This window comes from Calypte anna, chromosome 20, assembly GCF_003957555.1.
Source record: "Calypte anna isolate BGI_N300 chromosome 20, bCalAnn1_v1.p, whole genome shotgun sequence".
Lineage (NCBI taxonomy): Eukaryota > Metazoa > Chordata > Aves > Apodiformes > Trochilidae > Calypte > Calypte anna.
This window is the reverse complement of record NC_044265.1, coordinates 165,988-187,547: the sequence shown is the minus strand read 5'-3', so window position 1 is coordinate 187,547 and position 21,560 is coordinate 165,988. Positions and strand designations below refer to the sequence as shown.

The 21,560-nt window shown below is 52.8% G+C and overlaps 1 protein-coding gene across 5 annotated transcripts; it reads right to left on the bottom strand.

The window, feature by feature from the left end:
* Positions 1-1,113: 1,113 nt before the first annotated feature.
* ZNF341 (zinc finger protein 341) lies at positions 1,114-21,408 on the bottom strand. Of its 5 annotated transcripts, none has more exons than XM_030463288.1 (15): positions 21,320-21,408; positions 18,189-18,299; positions 16,996-17,183; positions 15,727-15,879; positions 14,843-15,082; positions 13,278-13,482; positions 12,168-12,252; positions 11,048-11,238; positions 9,900-10,093; positions 8,985-9,193; positions 7,560-7,656; positions 5,939-6,071; positions 4,935-5,046; positions 4,053-4,123; positions 1,114-2,177 (listed from the first exon to the last, which is right to left on the bottom strand). In XM_030463288.1, the coding sequence occupies exons 1-15, from the start codon at positions 21,348-21,350 to the stop codon at positions 1,663-1,665; spliced, it is 2,535 nt and encodes an 844-aa protein (XP_030319148.1). In that variant the 5' UTR covers positions 21,351-21,408; the 3' UTR covers positions 1,114-1,662. The 5 variants fall into 5 exon arrangements, with proteins under 5 accessions (XP_030319148.1, XP_030319150.1, XP_030319149.1 ...); XM_030463290.1 differs by having other exon boundaries at positions 10,002-10,093; XM_030463289.1 differs by having other exon boundaries at positions 15,727-15,834.
* Between the last annotated feature and the right edge of the window lie 152 nt (positions 21,409-21,560).

Genomic DNA, 21,560 nt, shown 5'->3' with positions numbered 1-21,560 from the left:
CTCTAAAGCAGACAAGACATCTCATGGAAGCACAGAGACATGTCAGTAGGAAGGGCCATCAGGAAGTCCCCAGCCCAGCCACCTCCTCCCAAGCCCCCTCAGAGCAGGATGCTCTGCCAAATTTGAAGGATCACCAGGCACTGAGATCTCACAGCCTCCTCCCTTAGACCACCCCTTGTGCACAAATTGCTTCTCTTGATACTGAGGCAGAAGTTGCCACGTTGGTGCTGTATCCTTGGCTGCATCAGAAGTGTGGCCAGCAGGCCAGGGAAGGGATTCTCCCCCTCTCCTGAGACCCCACCTGGAGTCCTGCATCCAGTTCTGGGGCCCCTGGTACAGGAGGGACATGGAGGTGCTGAGTGTGTCCTGAGAAGGGACACGAGGATGCTCAGAGGGCTGGAGCAGCTCTGCTGGGAAGACACTGAGAGAGTTGGGGTTGTTCAGTCTGGAGAGGAGAAGGCTCTGAGGAGACCTCATTGTGACCTTCAGTGTCTGAAGGGGCTACAGGAAAGCTGGGGAGGGACTTTTGGGATGTTAGTGATAGGACATGGGGGATGGATTCAAACCAGAGGAGGGGAGACTGAGATTGGAAGTTAGGAAGAAGTTCTTCCCCATGAGGGTGGTGAGACCCTGGCACAGGTTGCCCAGAGAGGTGGTGGAAGTCCCATCCATCCCTGGAAGTTTTTAAGGCCAGGCTGGAAGGGGCTCTGAGCAACCTGATCAGAGGTGTCCCTGCCCATGGCAGGGGGGTTGGAACTGGATGAACTTAAAGGTCCCTCCCAGCCCTGAAAATTCTATGTTCCAACACATCCCCATTGCCTCCCATCCCTGTGCACCTCTGAGCCATCTGACTCCACACCAGGTACGTAAGCAGCCTGCAGTACCCACTCCACAGACCCTGGACAGGTGACTTCACCCAGCTCTTTGTGTCCCCTGCTGTACACAGGTGTCACGTTTAACCGTGCCCAGGACTGACTTGTTATCTCTAAGGCACCTGGAGCTCCTTGGGTAGGGGTTAAAAGCATGGAAAAAACCCAAACTGTGGAGGGAACAGGAGCCAGAGAGAAAAGCCAACACATGGACATGCTCCCAGCCACAGGGTCCACATGAGGTCCATGGTGTTTATAACACATGTAGTACAGACAAGGTGATCTTTCTAGTGAGAGAGAAAAAGAGGAGAAAAAAGTCTGTCAGGGTATTTCTGAATGGTATTCCCAAAGGATCTCAGGATGAACTTGCTTCCACTAGGAAGGATCAATTGTTTGCTCTCGGAGAGGACACCCAAATACTGGGCAATACAGCTTTTAGGCCAGAAAAACCACAGATGGGACAGGCTGTGATTTGCAAAGCCACCCGATTTCAGCAGCTCTCTGGCAGCTTTGCTCCTTCTCTTACCCTGATTCAGGGATCTTTGTCTTCCTTGCCCGAGGCTGAGCAGTGATGCAGAGAGACAAGAAACAGCAGAGCCATTCTCTTCAGTGCCTTGTAACCTGTGGTGGCTTCCGAGCAGCCCTCTGCCCAAGGAAGTGGAAAAAGCCACTCTCTCCCATATCCATCTCCCTCCCCACGAGAGCTTTGGTCTTTTTTCACCAGGATCAGTTTCAGCACGGAGTCCGACAGCCCCAGCAGCAGCCCTCAGCCACACAGTGGCTCTACACATCCTCATTCTGAGGTCTGGATGTAAACAGGCACGGCCAGCATAGTGCAGGGCCCATCCGAGCCAGCCTGCAGTTCTGCCAGAGCCAGGCTGGATGCCATGGTGTTGGGCTGCCCAGGAACCACCAGGTCCGGGTCAGCACCTCCAGACCCCCCCACCACGATGGAGAGGACGGCGTCCGACTCCTGGAAGGTTTCCTTGTCGGGGCTGCCTGGAAGGGGGCTCTCCCCAGCACCTCCATCTTTCAGCTCCTCCAGCCCCAGCGGGGCGGGGAGGGCAAAGCCTGCCTTGCGTCCCCGTGCCGCCCTTTTCTTCTGGGGCTTCCTGAGCTGCAGGTCCTTGTCCTTGGGAGAGCCCAGCCGGCACTTGTGGTCCCTCATGTACTTGTGCCGGGTGAAGCCCTTGCTGCAGGTGGCGCAGCGGTATTTGTAGTTGCCGGTGTGGCAGCGCTGGTGCTCCACCATGTGGGCTCTGCGGCTGAAGGACTTGTTGCAGTACTGGCACTTGTGGATCTTCATCCCTACGGAGCAGCAGAGGTGTCATGTGGATAGACATTGAAAAGAGAGAAAAAAACTGCTTCTTCCTTCAGCGACCCCCTTCCCCCCCTGCCTCCCTCCCATCCTCCCCCAGCACCCAGGTTCTGTTTCCACTGCTTAAAATGGACCAAACTTATTCCCACCAGCAAAATCTCATCTACACACACACACACACCTCACACACACACCTGACACACACACACACCTCACACACACACCTCACACAGACACCTTACACAGACACACCTCACACACACACCTCACACACACACCTTACACAGACACACACAGACACACACCTCACACACCCCTTTGTCAGCACTAAGAAGATAAAATGCTAATGATACTGATGGCCACCAGACAGTAACAGAAATTAGCAGCAAATACGAGAATTCCAGGAAAGCTGAATAAAAAGGGAAGACCTGTGTTTACCAATTTGCAACCTCTGGCTATAATTGATGAGAAGAATAAAAAACTCAGAGGAAAAGGGGAAAAAATGAGGAGAGTGAAAAGAAGTGAGAGAAGCCAAAAGGAAGCAGCACCCAACCAAGGAGCAGCAGAGCATCAGTGACTTCAAAGAGATTCCTGCAGAGACTTTCTTTGGAGGGTGAAAAAAACCCTAATTGTTCTCTTTCCCTTCTTAATAGCCCTTTCCCTGGATGATTAATTTGTTCAAAAATCTGTTTTCTGTTTCTCTCCCACTATTACCTCCTTCCTAAAAACTCCTATCAACCTGGTGTCATTTTCCCTGATTAAACCACTGTAATGCCTTCAAACCATAAACCTGGTTACTTTTGCAGTCTGTAGGACATGCATGCACAGCAGCTAATATTTCCTCAGAAACAAAATATAAAATATTAATAATTAACATGGACCATGACGAGAGAGAGAGCTCAGTTAGAGACCCTGCACCCTAAGGCAGGAGAAGCTGTACCTCCCCTTCCAAGGAGATGTTCCCTGAGGAAACGGAGGAGACCCTGTGCCAGGCAAGCCTGCTGGCTGCACCCTGAATGTCTGTGTTTACCAAGGACTAAAACAACAGTTCTTGCCTCAAGAACTTAAACTCTGATTTTTTTTTTTTCAAGTGTATTTGGTAAGTTAAAACAAAAAATTCCCTTTCTTTTTTTCCTTAGAACTTGAAGCCAGTCACCCATTGCACTGCCAGCACAGGTCCATCTGATCACACTCTGCAGGGCTTTGGACATGACAGGAATGACTTTCAGTTTTACCAGACTTTTTCAGTTTTCTTTCAGAACATTCCCCAGGGCATAAGAAGAAATTACTTGTCTACATTGGGAGTGGGAGCATAATTTTTGGAACACAGAGAGAAGGGAATCAAATCCTAAGATCTCCTTTTGTATGTGGGATGGTATTAAGGAGGAGTGGACAGAGCACTTTGGAGATATTCATTTGACAGCAAATCCAGCTCTGCTTTCTGTCTTACCAGCAGGCCCTGCCTGTGGATTTATACTGCTTTAGAAAGCAAACCAAAGCTTAGAGCAGTACGTGCAGGCTCACTTCAACAGACCTGCAGCAACAGAGATAAAAAATGTAAAGCTAAGAAACAATATCAAGAATTTAGGCCTATATCTGGGAAACACTACCACATGTGCTGGAAAATTCTCCCACAGGACACTACCCAGTAACTGTGTCAGCTGAGCAGTGGGCAGAGAGGCACCATGGGGAGAGGACCTGTGAGGAACATCCTGCACTTCTGGTGTGTAAAGGAGAAGCAGTTTCAGAGTTTGCTATCTCTTCTCTCACAGGATTACTCCTTCTGTAACGCGCTCCTGCAGCCCCCAGGGAATCCCAGGCATGGCATTCCCAACCACTGGCAGCACAGGCAGGGCTGCACTTACCTGAATGGGACAGGATGTGAGCCTTCAGCTTGTCTGGCCTGTTGAACTCCTTATTGCAGCCAGTGTGGCTTCTGTAACAACAAATGCTGGTGAGCAGCAGGAATCAACTGAGGATTGATTTATAAACAGACCCTGGACCATAAATATCCACAACCCTTCTCAGCAGCACCCAGACAGGTCTCTAAGGGCAGCCTCAGCAAAAGCTCCCTGGCTTCAGTCCTTCTGGAGAGGGACAAGGAACAACCAGGCTGCCACAGGGACACGTGGCTGCTGCCAGACTGCACGTGGTCTGTGCCTCCTAAGAATGCTCCTAAAAGCAGCAGGTTCAGGACCCCAGCTGGAGACAGAAATACTTTGGAAGGAGCTACAAAGGGGTTGGAACAGGGAGAAACTAGTCAGCCTTGGTTATCTCAGAATGGCTGTGGCTGTGCCATGGATTTGGGAATGCCTCTCATAAACCTGGGTTTGTCTGGCTTGCACAGCAGCTCCTACTTTGCCAAGTGCTTTTCAAGACATGGCATTTGGGGACAACCCATCCTTCAGGCAACCCCGTGCTTTGTGGTCAGTAATACCCCTTCTTTTCTTTCCAGTGCTCCCCAGTTGCAGCCCCCAACCCAAGCCTCCCATGAAGGATGCATTATTTTACAGAGGAGCTGAGATGAAATTATGTGGCATCACAGGAAGTCAGTGACAAAGAATTGGGACTTCTGTGCTCCCAGTTCAACAGCACACAGCATTCCTGCCTCCCCAAAAAGCACTGGATTGGTGGAGTAAAGATGCCACGTGTATTCCCTAGGGAACCTGCAGAAGACATTCCTTCTATCCCAAACCCCACCCCAGCCCTATTAGGACAAGCCATCACCATGGGGACACACTACATACGAGAAGGGACATTTATATTTCTTAAAAGGCTCATGGATCAGCATGTGTCTCTTGAGCTTGTCCTTCCGATTGAAAGCTGCATCACACACTGAGCACTTAAAGGGCTTTTCACCTGGATAAGAAAAAGAGATAAAGAGTCAGGGACAATCCAGTCACACAGCTCTGCTCTGGTCACACTCAGGATTCACTCTGGCAGCAGTGCCACTCTTTGCTTCTCTATAAACTTCTCCAAGGTTTCCTACCCTGCTTGCTGGGGGAAGGGGTGGGTGCAGGAAGGACACAGAGCAGGTCCAGAGGAGGGCTTTAAAAATGATCTAGAACACCTGAGTGGAAAATGGCTGGAACTCCTCTCCTAAGAAGAGAGGCTGAGGGAGCTGGGGGTGTTCAGCCTGGAGAAGAGAAGGCTCTGGGGAGACCTCACAGTGACCTTCCAGTGTCTGCAGGGGCTCCAGGAAGGCTGAGAGGGACTATGTGCAAGGGCCTGGAGTGATGGGATGAGGGGCAATGGGTTTAAATTAGAGAGGAGCAGATCTGGATTGGATGTTAGGAACAAGTTCTGTGCCATGAGGGAAGTGGAACAATGGCACAGGGTGCCCAGGGAGGGGGCTGAGGCCTCATCCCTGGAGATGTTCAAGGTGAAGCTTGAGGAGGCTCTGAGCACCCTGATCTGGGTGAGGGTGTCCCTGATACTGCAGGGGTTGGGCTGGGGGACCTTGAGAGGTCCCTTCCAACTCAAAATATTCTATAATTCCATAATTCTGTGCAATCCACACTGTATGCTGCTCCTGCTCTCTGGAGGCAACTTCCTGAGCTTCTGCAGCCACCTGGGGAAACCACTCCTAACCAGTGCAGTACTGGGCATGAGGCTGAACCCAAACTCCCTTTTCCCACAATATGGAAAACTCTTTCACTCTGGTTATCGGGAAAACAGCCAGGGCACTGCAGAGCACAGCAGGGGCTGTGACACAGGGACAGTGAGCAGTGTGGTGCTGGGGGGGCCATACCCGAGTGGATGTGGGCGTGCAGCTTGAGGTAGTGCTCTCGGCGGAAGAATTTCTTGCAGATCTGGCACTTGAATTTGCTGCCCCCCCCGTGCGTGGGAATGTGTCGGCGCAGGTACCTCTCACAGGGGAACACCTGTGAACATAGCAAACCCAGGCTGAGAGCCAGCACCACACAGGGGACAGCACTCAGCCTCTAGAGAAGCCACCAGAAGCTCCTGGTGACAGCTTTCTTGGAAAGGATGCGCTAAGGAAACCTTTAGTTTGCATAAGGGAAATACAGATAGGACTTTAAAACAAACAAAAAACCCCAAACAAACCTAAAACCACCTCCTTAAGAAACACATCATCTGAAACCATGCTGCTAAATTTTGTAACACCATGCTGCTGGGGACCAGCACCCAAGAGGGATGCCCGCCAGAACTCCCACCCAGTAGGGTGGGCTGGGTAAGGAGCCTCCGTAGTTTCTACCTTCCCACAGTGTTAACTTCAGTTTGTGCTTCCCAATCATCTATCACCACCCCTTCATGGTCTTTATAAAACCAGTAAGAAAGGTTCCTTTGGCTCAAGGGGATAACCAAGCTAAGGGAATTCCTAATGAGGATGCTGCAGTCACTCATCTGAGGGAGCAGAGCAGAGCCTGGAGTTTTGGTGCCCAGGACTGTGCTCTCACATCTCCAGAAAACAGCAACACAAGAACACAAAAAGAAGTAAAAAATACTTCTGCAGATAATGAGCTTTCCAACCCCTATGCTGCATGCTGAAAGGCCCACCCAGGCTCAGAAGGGCATCTGTCATCTGGTGGAGAAGTGGAGAGGAGACAGGTGAAGAGAGATGGGTTACTAGCCATGGCAGGAGAGCACCTCCCCTTTCTGAGCTACCTGAGTACAGAGTGGTTACTGCTTTGAGATTGTCCCTGTTCCCCACTGCAGGATTTTCCTTTTTACAAACAGAGGAGCAAGGGTCCAAATTTTAAGTGTGGATTTCAAAAAATTATTTATTAGAATTCAAACCCCACAAAATTCTGTCCCTCAAACAGGCCTGTGCTGAAGAGAATACTTCCAGCCAAAACCAACCCAGGCCAGTCACATCACTCAGCTTTCTCTTTGCCCAGGACACAGAGGGCTCATCCAAAAGAGGGAAACAAGGGGGAACCCAGAGGCTTCTGCTGCAGCAGGAGAAGAGGACAGCAATGGAGGTGTCTGAGCTCCCCCAGGATCTAGGGCTTCCTCTTCCCCAACCTTCCAGCCACAGGTGTGGGGGGACAAAGGCACTGCCACCCCTCTAAGACTTCCCCAAACCAACTTTACTCCTCCTGATACACTTGATTTTAAGAAATACAGACAAAGTGTGCAGTCCTAGGCTGCCACAGGAGCAAGGGAGCTCCCCTGCCAAATTCTGTTCAGCAAACAGGACCTGGAAGGAAAGGCAGCACTGTGGGGAGGAACATGCTCTGAGGGAGAGGCCAGGGGCGCAATCACCTCTGGCTCTGAGAAGCACCCCACGAGCCTTCCAGTCTGTACTGAGATAGGAAGGGAGAGGAAAGGGAGCTGAGGGCTGTCCCTAGAGCCCTACCTAGGTGCCTGGCACTGTGGAGGCAGTGGTCACCCACCCACTCACCCACCTTCTGGCAGTGAGGGCAGGGAAAGTTGTGTGTCGCTGTCTGCAGATGGTGCTCCAGGGCTTCAGGGGTGGAGTACTTACTGACACACTTCACACACCTGAATGTGGAGAGACAGGACAGAGCCTGTGAGCAAGGACACCACCAGCAGACCCCAGCGGGGCTGCACCAGCCTCAGTAACACCACCACCACCACCACCCCCAGGTGCTCTGAAACCTCAGACACCCTACATGGCCACATCACACTCACACATGGCACCTTCATGATGGGCAGATGCTGGGAAACTGGGTGGAGAAGCCTTCAAATTGCCAATGTCCTTCCATACAGACACTCATGGGAGCTCCTAGGGACCTGACCACATATTCCACATTGCTTCCTCGTGGAGACAAGCTCTCAGTAGCAACTCTACCTCAGTTAAAACACCTCCTTCCATCTTCACAGCACAAAGACAGCAGCTCCCCAGTTACTGCCCAGCAGCAGCATGACCCATGGCTAGGACTACCAAAGCTTTGGCTTATGCCACTCCCTCTCTCACACCAGCTGGGCCCCCTCCACCTAACAGGCCTATTCTTACACCTCCTGGCAATATTTCTGCCAGAGACCCCTCCCAAAGTTGTCTGATACAGACTGTGGGGACCATGGGCAGAATATGGAGACACTCACACTGTCCATCTGCTGTGAAACCCCTTTTCCTCAGATCAGACTTCTACCTCCTCACACATAAGCAGGGCTCTCACCCCAAGGATTCCCACTAGCAAGCTCCAGGATGGAGCTCCACAAATGCAAAGATAAGTAGGAATTATGGCCTATACAAGAAGTAGCAGATTATTCATTCCATGAAGCTCCCAGGTGGCTTCAGTACCCTCTGGGCTTCCTACTCCTCCTGGATGCCTCTACAGGCATTTCAAAAGCTCCAGGGAGCTCTTTGCAGAACTCCTCACCTTTTCCCTCTACACTAGTAGAAAGGTTTTGCCAGGTAACAAACCCCTTTGCAGCAAAAGAACAGGAGAAATAACTCTTTTTACCTGAGCACAGCTTCTCCAACCTGCAATCCCTTTGCTCTGGGTATTTCAGCATCACAGAGACCAGGCAGGAAAGGGGCTTCCCTGGGTCTCCTGCCCAGCCCAGTGCAGGTTCAGCTGTGCCTATCTCATTCTTGACTGGTGATAGCATGACTTGCAGTGGCAGGATCATCCCACATGACTGATCCCAGCTTTTCAATATTTTTCTGAAAGATTCCTTGCATTCAAAGTGCTTTGCCCTAGCAGCCTGCTGGAGGGCTCCCCCCCCTTTTCATACTGGGGTGCCCAAAAGAACTGCAGAACACATGGTGCCCTCTTCCCTCTGGTGTCCCCCCCACTCTCAGCCAAACACACTCTGCACCCACTCACTCCTACAAGTCTTGTGAGCACTGATTGCTACTGTACTTGTACACTGCCACATCCTTCTTGGGGCTTTGCTGGGGCAGCAGGCTGTGGGAGTACTGGTGGACACCCAGCTCATAGAGAGAGGGGAAATCCTTGCTGCAGAGGTGGCAGCGATAACTCAGCTCCTCCTGGTGGCTCTTGATATGCTCCAGGAAGGACTCCAGCTTCTGGAAGGTCTGAGCACAGGTCTTTACCACACACTTGTACACCTGAGTGAAAAAGGGAGAGTGACTGGAGCAGCACATATGGAAACAACCAGGGAAAATCCTCTGCCAACAGAGTGGCCTTGACCCACTGTGCTGGAGAACAGCTGGGCTGATACCACCAACAAAGCAGCACTGGAGTTCCCAGAGCATCCCACCATGCCACGTAGTCAGGGCACAGCAGAAACCCTGCCCTGCACTGTAGCAGGACAAAATGTGGTGGTAAAACATCCCCCTCCTCTGCTGCCTTCCTCAGAGGATGAGTCTAAAGAACAGTGCAGAGCAGTTCAGCATCAAAATGTGGCTGACAGCTTGAGGTGCAGCAGAACCTGCAGGGAGTTGAAAGTTCTGCACATGCAGAATGTCAGGGCAGTTCTCTAAGGCAGAAGGGGGGAGGAAGGGGTGTTGGTGTGAGCACCTGAAACCACTTGAGTGAGTGAGAACACAACACCCCAGAAGTGACAGTCACACAACCCAAGAGCTGACACATACACTTTGCTTCCTCTCTGGCCACCCAAACTTGCTTGGTTGACTTCTCACACAGCAGAGTTTCTCAAAGACACCCAAAGCACACAGCTGCAGCCAGACAGCATTCAGAGACAAGAGCTGCCTGCAGCACACTGGCAGCTTTACAGAGCAAGAGGCTCAGGACAGGCACTATATGAAGCCCACCCCAATCTCATCACTGACACAGAGCACCCTCTGTCCCTACCTGCTCATTCTTGTGCTGTGTCATGTGTGATTTGAGCTGAAAATAGGTGTTGAATTTGCTGGGGCAGAACTGGCACTGGTAAGAGCTATCAATCAAGACAACCTGCTTGGCTTCCAGTTTGCCTGTCTCACTCTCCTCCAAGGGGCTCAAGTCTTGGGGTGGTTCTGAAGGATTCCTTGCAGGTTGTGTCAAACCTGGAGAAAGGGAGAGAGAAAGTCACAGACTGCAACACGACAGCTCTGAAAGCTGTTGTGCAAGTGCCACACTGCTGGAACACACCAGGCCTGGATCTGGGACCGGTCTCTTCCTTCCTATCAAAGACAAATTCTTTAAATCAGAGGAATCTGAGTCTCTAACAGGGGAGTTTTAAGTTTGTCTACAGATCATCAAGGTCTCTGACTACTCCATCTTCCTCTCCTTGACCCATTCTCTTTTTCCAGGGACCTAACTGTGCCCTGTGGAGCTGTCAGCAGGGCAGGTCCCAGGCCAGGGAACCAGAGCCAGATCAGCTCTCATCTCTGGCAGAAGTCAGGACAGATCCAGCCAGTAGTCCTCAGCCCATGATGCCTGCATGGAGCAGCTCCAGTGGGGCCTTGTCCCATGACATTGTCACAGTGTGCCCTCTCCTCCCACCAGCTGAAAGAATGTCCAGATACAGTCTGCCAGCAAGGAGCTTTTTGTCTGCCTCCAGTTATTTTCAGCTGGCCATCAGGGCCAGACCCAGCCTAGGCATGACTTCACATCGCAGACAAGCCAGAGCACCAGGCCAGGCTGAGCTGGTCTGGGCACTAGAGCAAAGCTGCTGAGTCTGCCTCGTGTTGCCAAACCTCCACCTGCCAGGGAGGGACAAGGGAGAAGAAGCCTCCCCCTGTCCACGTGCACAGACTGGCACAGAGTTTGGAGCCACTGTCTCCACCAGCACCTTAATCCACTGTGCCTGGGGGTCCCCAGGGATGCACCCGCCAGCTGGAGTCCAGAAACTACAACTCCCTGCTCTGTTGGGTGCTGTGAAACCCCACAGGAGGACTGCAAACAGCACACACAGCTCCTGCCTCCCCCTCTTCCCCTCCCTCTGCTGAGGCACAGAAACTGCTGATTCTTCACATCCCTGCTCTGCCCCTAGCACACAACATCTCCAGGCAGCAAACCTGTGTTCTCCTCGTCCTCTGTCTGGTTGGGATTCAAGGCCATGACCTGCACGGTGATGGAGTTTCGGGAGATGGTGCAGCCCAGCCCTGGAGGCCACACTTTATGGGTCTGCATGTGCTTCTTCACATTGGACTTCTGGGCAAAGGCTCGGCCACACACAATGCACTGGAAGGGCTTCTCTCCTGTGTGACTGAAGGCAGAAGCACCAGATCAGCAGCTGACAGAGAGGTGAGGTGGCATTCTGCTGGGCACATCAGCACCTGGACGAGCCAAATGAGGGCTCTGAGACCTCATTAACCCATGGAAGTGGATTGTGAGAAGCCTGGGGAAACATTCCTGGTGCACACACAAAACACTCGTGGTCAGGGGATAGCAAGGGACCAAAGGAAGAACAGAGAGAGGACTTTCACTGTCAGGGTTTCCACACAGAGCTCAGGGACACAAGCTCCACTCATTCCTCCCATCACAGATGTCTCTTCTAGCTTGCAGCCCTGTGATCTCCCTGAATTTGCCCTCCCCTTGCACAACAGGAACATCTTTCTACCCTGCCCTTCTCCTGCAAGAGAAAAAGCAGCCTCTAACACATGGAGCAGGTGATGTGAAGGGTCCTGGCTGGGGAGGGGAGTGAAAACCCTGGTTCCTTCTGATCTGTCTTGTCTCTGGCAGACTCTGCTGGGGGATACTCTGAAGATTTCAGCTGCCTCCTGCCAGAGCTCTCTAATGAGAGCTCCCTATATTGACACAGCTTACAGTTTACTAACACCAGCAAACACAAAGGCTACAGCCTGGTAGGGAGGGAGAGTAGAGGAAAAAGTAGGGACAAACAGTGGAGATGACACAGCACCAATAACCAGGTGACAACAGGTTTGCCTTTCAAGGTCTCATCAGGGAGGAAAAGAAGACACCAGTCCCAGCACATAATCAGCAAGAAGATTGCATCCATGATGCACCATCTCCACTGGGGAGAAGGTGTCCTGGAGAAAGGGGGCTGAGGGATGACCTCCCAGCACAGCACAGATTCTATGACATGACAAACACAAGGTCTACTGGGCTGGGCAACCTCCCTCAGAGGGGCTGTGATCACCTCCCTCCACCCCAGCCACTCTGCTGTGTCCTTACCTTCTGATGTGCTGCTGCAGGTCAAAGTTCTTGGTAAAGGCCTTGTTACAGTAAGTGCATTTCAGCTTGGGGGACTTGGTTTTGCCTGAAAGAATCAAGAATACACCCAGGAATGAGATCACGTGGCACAGCCCTGTGCCCCTGTGCCACAGGGCCCTCATCCCACAACATCTCTATTCAGGACCAAGAGTAAATAAAGGGTTTATGAAAGGCTAAGATCTGCCTGGCCAGATCTCATGGGCACCAACATGTATTTAATGTAGCCTGAGCCAACTCCAGAAGTACTGAGGAGAGCAGTAGTAGAGTGGGCAGGGCATCCCCTTCAGGAAGGCTCCAGGGACCCTTCCAGCTGTGCTACAAAGCACCTCCTTTAAAAGCACATTGGGCAATGGGAAAAGACACGGAGTGAGTGAGAGGAAGGGCCCCACTTGTGTGTCTCTCCTATGAACTCACCAAGGTCAGTCATCAGCCAGAGCACATGCTTATTTCTCCCATCCAGAAGACCAGTCAGTCACATCTTCTATCTAATATGATGGGGTATAAAGCAATGGAAAACAGCAGAACTGTGGGATGTTCTAGGAAATTCTGGACTGGGAGCTGCAGCCTACACAATCATTCACTCCTCTGTAAACAATGTTAAAGCCCAGCATCTGCATGGTGCTCACTCCACAGACCTGGCTTTCCCAGTGTGAAGGGCACGTGGCTTTCCTTCACCTCACACCTGGGACCTCCCTTGTGCCTCAGCTCAGTGTGCTCCCCTCACACCAGCAATGGGCAGGCTCCTCCATCCCTGTCCTGCCTCATCTGGGGACAAGAGTGTTTCCTTCAGTGGCACTGGAACACATGGCAGGGACAGGTCTGCTGAGACCTTGGGGAGGTCTTCAGGGCCAGGCCACAGCTAGCCCACCAGCCCTGTGGCTAGGCAGTCTTCCTTGGGTTAAACCAGTGCAGGATCTCTCCACCTCAGGTGTGATCCAACCACATGCAGCTCCACACACCAAGCACAAGACTGAGCACCAGCTTGGCAGAGCATCCCCCTCTGGAGCTGCCTGTGCAGCCAGAGCCACCCCAGTCTCCATGGTGGTGTTCAGGGCAGTGCAGGGCACCCACCTTCCTGCAGCCCCTGCAGCCCACTCTCGTTTTTGCAGCGCCGACTTTTGGCAGCAGAGGAGGAAACAAAACCACCCACAGCAGCTCCTCCTGTGCTGGTCAAGGGTGTGGGAGTGCTGGTGCTCTTGGCCTTGAATCCCTGCTTCCCAGGGCTGTACACAGGAGGAGAAGGGAACACAGGGCTCTCCACACACTGGCTGGGTACCTGCAAGAGTGCAGTTTATCAGAGAAAAAGAAGTTTGGTACCTGGACCCGTGCTGTGTCCTTGCCCTCCATCTCCAGCAACACTTCTCCCAGCAAGCCATCAGCCTCACTGAATTCCCTATCTCCTGCCAAGCTGGATCAGATTTCTGGTTCACTAGTCCAGCACTGTGTCTCTAACTAAAACTAACACTTTGCACAGTGTGAAACCCTCCTGCTGAACATCAGAAAGTAACCAGGAGTTATTATGGCAGCAAGAGGACAGCAAAGAAACACTGGAAGAGGCATCAAGCCTCTCACACCAGAAGAGTTTCTCATCCCTCTGGAGCAGGTTACTGGGATGATCTCACTGACCCTGTGGGTTTACACCAGCCCTGAAGGCAAGGGACCACCAAGTCCCTGCTGCCTGTCCTGGCAGGACTGCAGAAGGGAGGAAAGTACAATAAGACTCCAGGTAGATTTTTACATCAGCACCAACATTAGAAAAGGATGCTACGAGAAAAAGGCTTAGAGGCATCAGCCTGGGGTGAAATGATTTGAGGGTGCTTCTGCAGTCCACCCCAATACATTAACAGTGCACTAGGTATTCCATATCCCTACCCATGTCTGACCACTGGCATTGCCAAGATCAGATGTCAGCTAAAAAGCCAAGGCCAACAAACCTCTGTTTCTGTTGTGAAGGCTGTGCAGGCTGTGGAGGCTGCCACCACCAGCTGACCAGCCACTAAATCCCACCCTGCCTGTCCAGGAGAAGTTGCCTTGTCCAGCTCACTGATATTTAGACTGAATGTTTCTCTTTCAGCCTGCTGTGCACATGGCAGTGCTCTGCACCCTCTGGGAGGTGAGCCACTCACCTCAGCTCCCTCTCACTCCCAACACCTGCATGTATCCCTCAACCACAGCAGACAGTCAGGTCTCCTAAGTCCTCCATCCCTCTTAAACATTTCTCCTGCTTGAGAACTTCCATCATCTTACTGACACCCTTCTGTTCAGTACCTTCTCCCAGAAGAAATATTCATTGTCAGATAACTTAATGCATCTTCCCAGCCTCTAACTCTGCACTAGAAGAGGGCATTTTTGGATTAAACATAAGAAATTTTTTACAGTGGGGGTGGTGAAGCACTGGCTCAGGTTGCCCAGAGGTGGGAGATGGAAACATTCCAGGTCAGGTTAGGTTGGACAGGGCTCTGTGCAACCTGATCGAGTTGAAGATGTCCCTGCTCACTGCAGGGGGCTTGGACTGGGTGACCTTTAAAGCTGTTTTCCAACCCAAACTATTCTGTGATCCTGTCACTTCCAGCCCAGATGACTCCCAAGCAGCCTTGCTGGTTAGCCAAGCCCCTGCAGACAGCCCCTGGCCTTACCTCCATGGGTGGATAGGGTGGCATCCCCAGAGTCTGGATCTCCACCGTGCTGTTTGCTGCCATGGGAGCAGGAGCACTGTACACCTCCACCACACCACTGCTGCCAGTGCTGGGCTGCCCTGGAGCCCCCATGCTCTGGGGGGGAGGTGGGGGAGGCTGAGGAGGGGGTGGCGGTGGCTGGGGTGGAGGTGGAGGGGGCTGGGAGAGGTAGCCAGCCCCAGCGTGCATACTCAAACTGCTCTGAAACCAAGAAAAGGGGAGAGACAGACAGACAAGATGTTGAAATTGCAGCAGTGAGGAGCTGGAGGGGCTGCTCCCTCCCACACATTTCCAATCCCAGTTCAAACCAGCACCTGCAGGAACAGCAGCAATGTCCTGACACAAGGCAGCACTGTCCAACAGCCAGGTCTGACCAGACTGTGCTGTCCTGCAGAGGGTTGGCATGACCTGCTCAAAGACACTGTCTCTCCCACAGCCAAGCACTCAAGCCCCAATGCATTTTTTTTTTGCTTTGTTTTTAAAGCTTTTGATCCTTCTGGTTACAAAAATGATTTTTCAGAGCAGGGAGTGTGTACACAGCCTGGCCAGCTCCAGAGAGAGCCCAAAAAAACATCCCAGGAGGAGAGGAATCCACAGAACAAACTGACAAGGCCTCTGGAAGCCAACAGGGGCTAAAAGAGAAGCTGGAGAGACCACATCACAAAAATCTGGGCATGCAGCAACAAGGACACCAGGAGAGAGAAGGCCCTAGAGCTAACCTGTCATTTACCCATCACTCCTTCCCAAGCCTGTCTGTCACACTGTAAAGGTGCCCAGGACTCAGCACCAAAGCAGATGCCAGGAGGACCCTCCTGCCACACAGCAGGACCTCCCAGGCCCCTTACCTGAGCTGGGGGCTGAACTGTTGGCATGGGCTGGTCCAAGGATGTAAAAGCAGACATGGCAGACATCAACACCTCATCGCTGACCAAGATGTTCCCCTGCACCAGGGTCTGGATCAAAGGAGATGGGGGAACAGTGATGTATGTAGAGATTTGCTGAAAGAACACAAAGATGCATTGTTGGCCAGCAGCAGGATGAAATAAATCAAAGTTGATGAAACTGCTTTTTGCTGAGCCTCAGAGTCTCTGATTTCACTGCCTCCAGTGAGCCACAATAATTATCTGCAGCTTCCTGCTGAGTCCAGGATAGTTCTGAGCCACAACAATAATGCAGCTCCAGAAATGTGCTTCAGAAAAGGAGTATAAAAATATCACAGTAGCTTGGGAAAGTGGCCACTGGCTACTATGCAAATCAGGGGTTACTAAACAAGATCTGCACAACAAACTGTTCACAGACAAGTTCAGGCCTTTCTTGGGTACTTTCTCCAGCCAGGGAAGGTGGAGAACTGAGGGAGGTTGTTCTGGCTGCAGCTGATGACCAGCAGCTTCATCTCTTCAGAATGGGGTTGGACCACAAGAAGGGAGGGAGGCTGTCTGGTTTTAAGGGTGAAAATAACTTGTGTTTGCAGCCATGGGCAGCACCATCCACGGGCACTAAGTTAGCTTGAAAAAAAAACAGCTGGTTTGGAAGTACTTTGAAAACCCCCATGTTTGCAGGCACAGTAGATGTCATGAACAAGGGATTCCCTCCTGAGAAGTCTTTTGGAAGAGTTACTCCAGAGAGCTCCTCTCTTAGCACTCATCACACATTACATGGGCTCAGCTGCAGGAGACTGAGAAGAGGGACAGAGGAACCAGGCTGCGAGACTTTGCCCTCCTCATTGTCCATGAGCCAGACCACAGCCCTGGGGACAGTGAGAGCCATTCCAGCCCCAGCACCCCAGAGCCTGCACCCAGGCACAGGGCTAGCCTGCCAGGCTGTGACACTGGGGATCTCCAGTAGGACCAGTCTGGATATAGCTCAGACCCAATATGAAAGCTCTCCTGTCTTGAAAAAAGCCCATCAGGTCCTTGTGCTGAAGGACACTGCGCTGCAGAGGATCACACAGCTTTAAACATGAGGTCATAAGCCAAAAGGACCACATCTAAGGTTTCCAGAGGCGAGGTCAGTCATGAGGTGTCACTGGATCTCACAAAGCATCACCTCAAGGTGCCCCCCACTCCCAAACCCACAGGGACAGAGCAGCAGAGCTTCTGCCTGCAGCACGGTACCTGCCGGCTGGCGCCTGGAGCCTGCTGCACAGAGGTGATGGAGGGGGTGTACACACTGTTGGTGGACAGAGAGACTGTGGAGAGGGAAGGGGCACTGCCCTGGCACTGCTCTCTCTTGTGGGTCATGAAGGCAGGCAGCGAGTTGAACTGCTTCTTACACTTCCCACAGAGGAACACATCTTCGTCATCTGCAATTAAGGGGACAGGATCACTGCTCCAGACCTTCTGCATTCCCCAGTGCTACACCTGACAACCACAGCCACAGGGAAAAAACATGCTCCTTTTGGATCTCAGCATATCAAGGACACCATCATCAGATCAGCTGCAGGGGCCGTCCCTCCTCCCCAACCCCAAGCTCTCCCTCAAAGCCAACTGATGCTACTGAGCCCATCTCAGCCCTGCTCCCACGTACAAAACTTGACATTTCCCTGCAGCAATCTGAAATATGTTGTCTGTCTTCTCATCCCAAAGACATGAATAATGAACCCAACTTTGCTCCTGCTGCACCCTCAGCTTTTAGTCAAAACTGCTTCTTCCCAAGTGCCTGTGTTATGCCAGCTGTGCCAGATCTTATTACTGAGGTTGCACAAAGGAAGAGAAGTCACCCAGAGCAGGGCACAGAGAAGATGGCAGCTGATGTCCAGAAGCCACCCCTCAACAAGACTGCTGATCTTTGGTGCCTCTGCCTGGTGTTAGAAGCAGAAAAAAGTTACCCAATTAGTATGTCCTAGGTGAAATTTGCAGGGTAAGCAAACCACCATTTGGCACCTGATCAGGCTGTACCTCCTCCCTGATTCCCAGCCTGGGGCAGAATGTTTCTGGGGACACAGAATATAACTCCTTCAGCGGATAATTTAGCTTCCACCCAGCATGTCCTGGTCAAGCACCAGTTTCCATATTCATTCACAGATGGGCTGTACCAGTGAGAAGCACAGGCAGCCACAAGGAGAGCAGCTGCTCCCTTTTTTTGTATCTTTTCTGTAAAAGCAGGGTCCTGTCTATTGCCATGACCAACTCACATGGGCACCTGTCCCCTTCCTCCTGCTCTGCCTCCTCCTGCCAGAGGCTCACAACACTTGCAGCAGCGCCTGACACCTACAACCACTCTGCTGCTGTCCTGACAGTCGTGACAGTACCCTGTGGGATGAGACCTGCAGCCCCTGCCCCTCTCTCCCGGAGCTGCCAGGACTCACCCATCGACTGGATGGCAGTGGAGGGGTTGACATTTTGAGCAGATGGATCTGTCACACCTCCTTGACCATCCAGTAAGGACTGCACAGCCAGCACCGTCTGATTATCCATTCCTGGAGGGAGACAGAAGCAGGGATGGTAAATCAAGCACAGCCAACCAGAGAACTCAGGCACCAGGAGCTCACTCACAGTTCATGGAGGAAAGCTGCTTGTCAGCTACTGCTGCCCCTGAGCCACCCTTCTCACCCCCCTCTGCTCTTAAGAGCTCTACTTAAGAGCATTAAGTAGAGCAGTACACCAACATTCCCCTGACTCTGCACACTCCTTTCACACGAGAAGGAAGGGAAGAAGGGCAAGGAAAACTGAGTTAAGACTTGGCTTCAGGCATCTGCTGCAGAGAGGAAGGATGGTTGTGAACATATGAACACATTATGGAGTGATAAGAGCTCAAGAGCTCTGGGATGTCTGGACAAGGGAGCAGCCTGAGGGGTGTCCCTGAGGTCCTGGTGTGACACAGCCCAGCCCAGTCACTGAGCTTGCTGAAGACAATCTATGGTGTGCAGCAGCTCTGTCTCAGCTGCAGTGTCAGGAATGCCTCCCTTTTTTCAAGATCAGCATCCCCAGATCTGATCAGACACATGGCTACGAGCTGCAGGACAATTCAGATACAGCTTAAAGAAGGAAATATTAAACATAGGCCCCTGGAAGAGGTTCTTGAGGGGGATCTGTTTAGTCACTAGCTGCCAGCCTGGTCCTGGGACATGCAGGAGAGCTGGACCGTGGCTCCTTCCACTCCCAGCTCCTCTGTGGGCACCCCTCACGCAGGGTCTGCTGGGTGCTCTCTCATTCCCACTTCCCCTGGGACTCCACAAGAGCACACATCCCCAGACAGATTTGTTGTCAGAATCAGCTCACTTGCTTTGGCACAAATATTTTTCACTACAGCCAAAATGTTCCAAAATATTCCAGATAAATACCAGTGATGGGGACTGCTCATCTAGGGAGACAACCTGGCCAGCAGCATCCAGCTGGTGGATGAAGTCAGACATACTCTCTATTTTTAGAAATTAGATGTAAAGACATGTAGAACAATTGGATTATGGAAAAAAATGGTGAAAAGGGGTGATTTTTCTTTGCCACTCCTCCCTATCATTCCTTTATGAAAAGGAACCCACAAATAAAGCAAATGGCATGCCAGGGTATTATGTTATGCCTTGTGGATTAAGAGAGAAAAGAAAGGTAGGGGGGTTTCTAGGTTGCTTTCCACTTTTCTTCAAGATCTTTGGAAACCAAAACCATAAAGCTCTGAACTCAGAATTATGCCCTGCAATAAAATCTATTGGTCTGATCATACCCAAGCAGTGGGATGAGGATGGTTCCTGAGAAGAACTCCAGGAAGGGCAGTGAGATGCCATAACAGGTCACAGTATGAGAAGCAACCAACCTCATCTTCCTGTTCCATGTTCCTCATCTCATTTTAAAATTTCTCCTGGGACATGATCTTCCCATGTGGATGGGATGTGGAGCACCCCTATTACCCATGGCATTTTAAAGCCATAAAATTACCATCATGCCCATGGAAACCCTTTCACATAAATAACAGGGAGGCACAGTGAAGCTGCAGGTCCTGGCTCCTGTGGAGCTGCAAGCAGAGGACAGCCCCACCAGTGGAACACCACTGGAGCTCTCCTGGGTGGACCTTCTCATCCTGACCCAAGGCCTGCCTTAAACTATGCCTCCTCTCCTACAAACAACCTCCTGGCCAACCACACAGGCAGCACTGTGAGGTCTTGTTGGCACATCTGGACCAGAGAGAAAAGGAGCAGCTGTTCTTCAGCAGAAGTAATATAGCAAGACCCAAAAGAAAAAAGGGGGATGAAAAATTCAGGTTTAGTGTAGTAGAGGGATAATTAGGAAGAGTTTATCAAGGCTGCCACTCGTGATGTGCCTGTCACAGGAATGCTGGGTTTCCTTCTGACCTGTAGCCAGACCTTTCAAGTAAAAAAGCCAGATGATTGCCTCATTCCTGCAAGCAGGAAGAAGCTTGAGGAGAGGCTTCACCTGAAGCCAGGTGGAACCGATGCAGCAGCATTGTTGGTGTTGCACTCAGCCTTCTGCTGGAGAAGAGTGGCTCAGGACAAGAGAAACACATTGCTCTTCATTTGTTTGGCATTTCACTCAAATGCAACAGAGTCTCTGCAACCTCACAAGGTAAATGCATACCACCACTCTTAACACAGAGGGAAATCACCACATCCAAGGTTCAGTAACCCATGAAGACAGGCAGGCAGAGTTATGTAGTTACATGGATGTCATTTACAGCCATCCGTGGATTTCAGGAGAAAGCTCGGGGCACATCGGGGGGGGGTGGCAGCGTGAGCCTGGGGTGTGGGGAGGATGAGGAGAGCCCAGGAAAAAGGCCACGGGACAGGGAAGCGATGGGGTGACCCATGGTGGGGGCAGGGTGACCATGGGGTGTCCTAAGGCTCAGGGGCAGAGGGGAAGGGAGGTGACGGGGTGCCCAGGGATGGGGGGGCACAGGGGCAGTGTGACAATGGGGTGTCCCAGGGCACACGGGTAGAGGGGTGATGGCGTGTGCCATGTCGGGGGGCAGAGGGGACGGGAGGTGACGGGGTGCCCCGGGGTGGGAAGCAGTGGTGTGCCCAGGGATGGGGCGCTCCAGAGCAGGGAAGCGATGCGGTTCCCCGGGGCGCCGAGCTCGGAGCTAACGGGGCTGCCCGGTGCACCGGGCACTGCAGACGTGCGGTGCGGGGCTGCCGGACAGGAGAACGCGGCGGGCGGGGCCGGGCCGGTCCGGGGGTCGGCAGGGACGCGGGTGGTGCCGGGTGGGGGGTGTCCCGCTGCCGCCCCGCCCCCGCCGTTCGCACCGCCCGCCTGCCCCGGGGCCGCGCCGGTGCGCGCTGCCGCCGCGGGGGCGGCCAAGGGGGAGCGGGACGGGGCCCCTCGGTGCCGCGAATCTCCCGCACCGGGCTGGGCCGGGCCAGACCCGGCGGAGCGGCTGCGCCGCGGCCCCTGACCCGCCCGGCAGCGGCAGCACGGAGCGGCGAGGCCGGGCGAAGGGGAGGAGGGAGACAACAGAAAGGCGGCCCCGCTGTCGAGACGGCCCCGTTACCTTCCAGCGCCTCGAAGATCGCCTGCGCCATCTTGGAGCCGCGACCCGCCGGGAGAGCGGGACCGGGAGCAGCGGCACCGCCCGCAGCCAGGGGGCGCTCGCCGGCCGCCGCGGGCCCCGGAGGGGCGGTCCCAGGGGGACACTCGCTGCTCCGGGTACCGGAGTGCGCGGTGGGGCCTGGCGGGGAGATGGGCTTTAACTTGGGCGGCGGCGGAGCGGCGCGTCGAGGGCCCACGGAGGA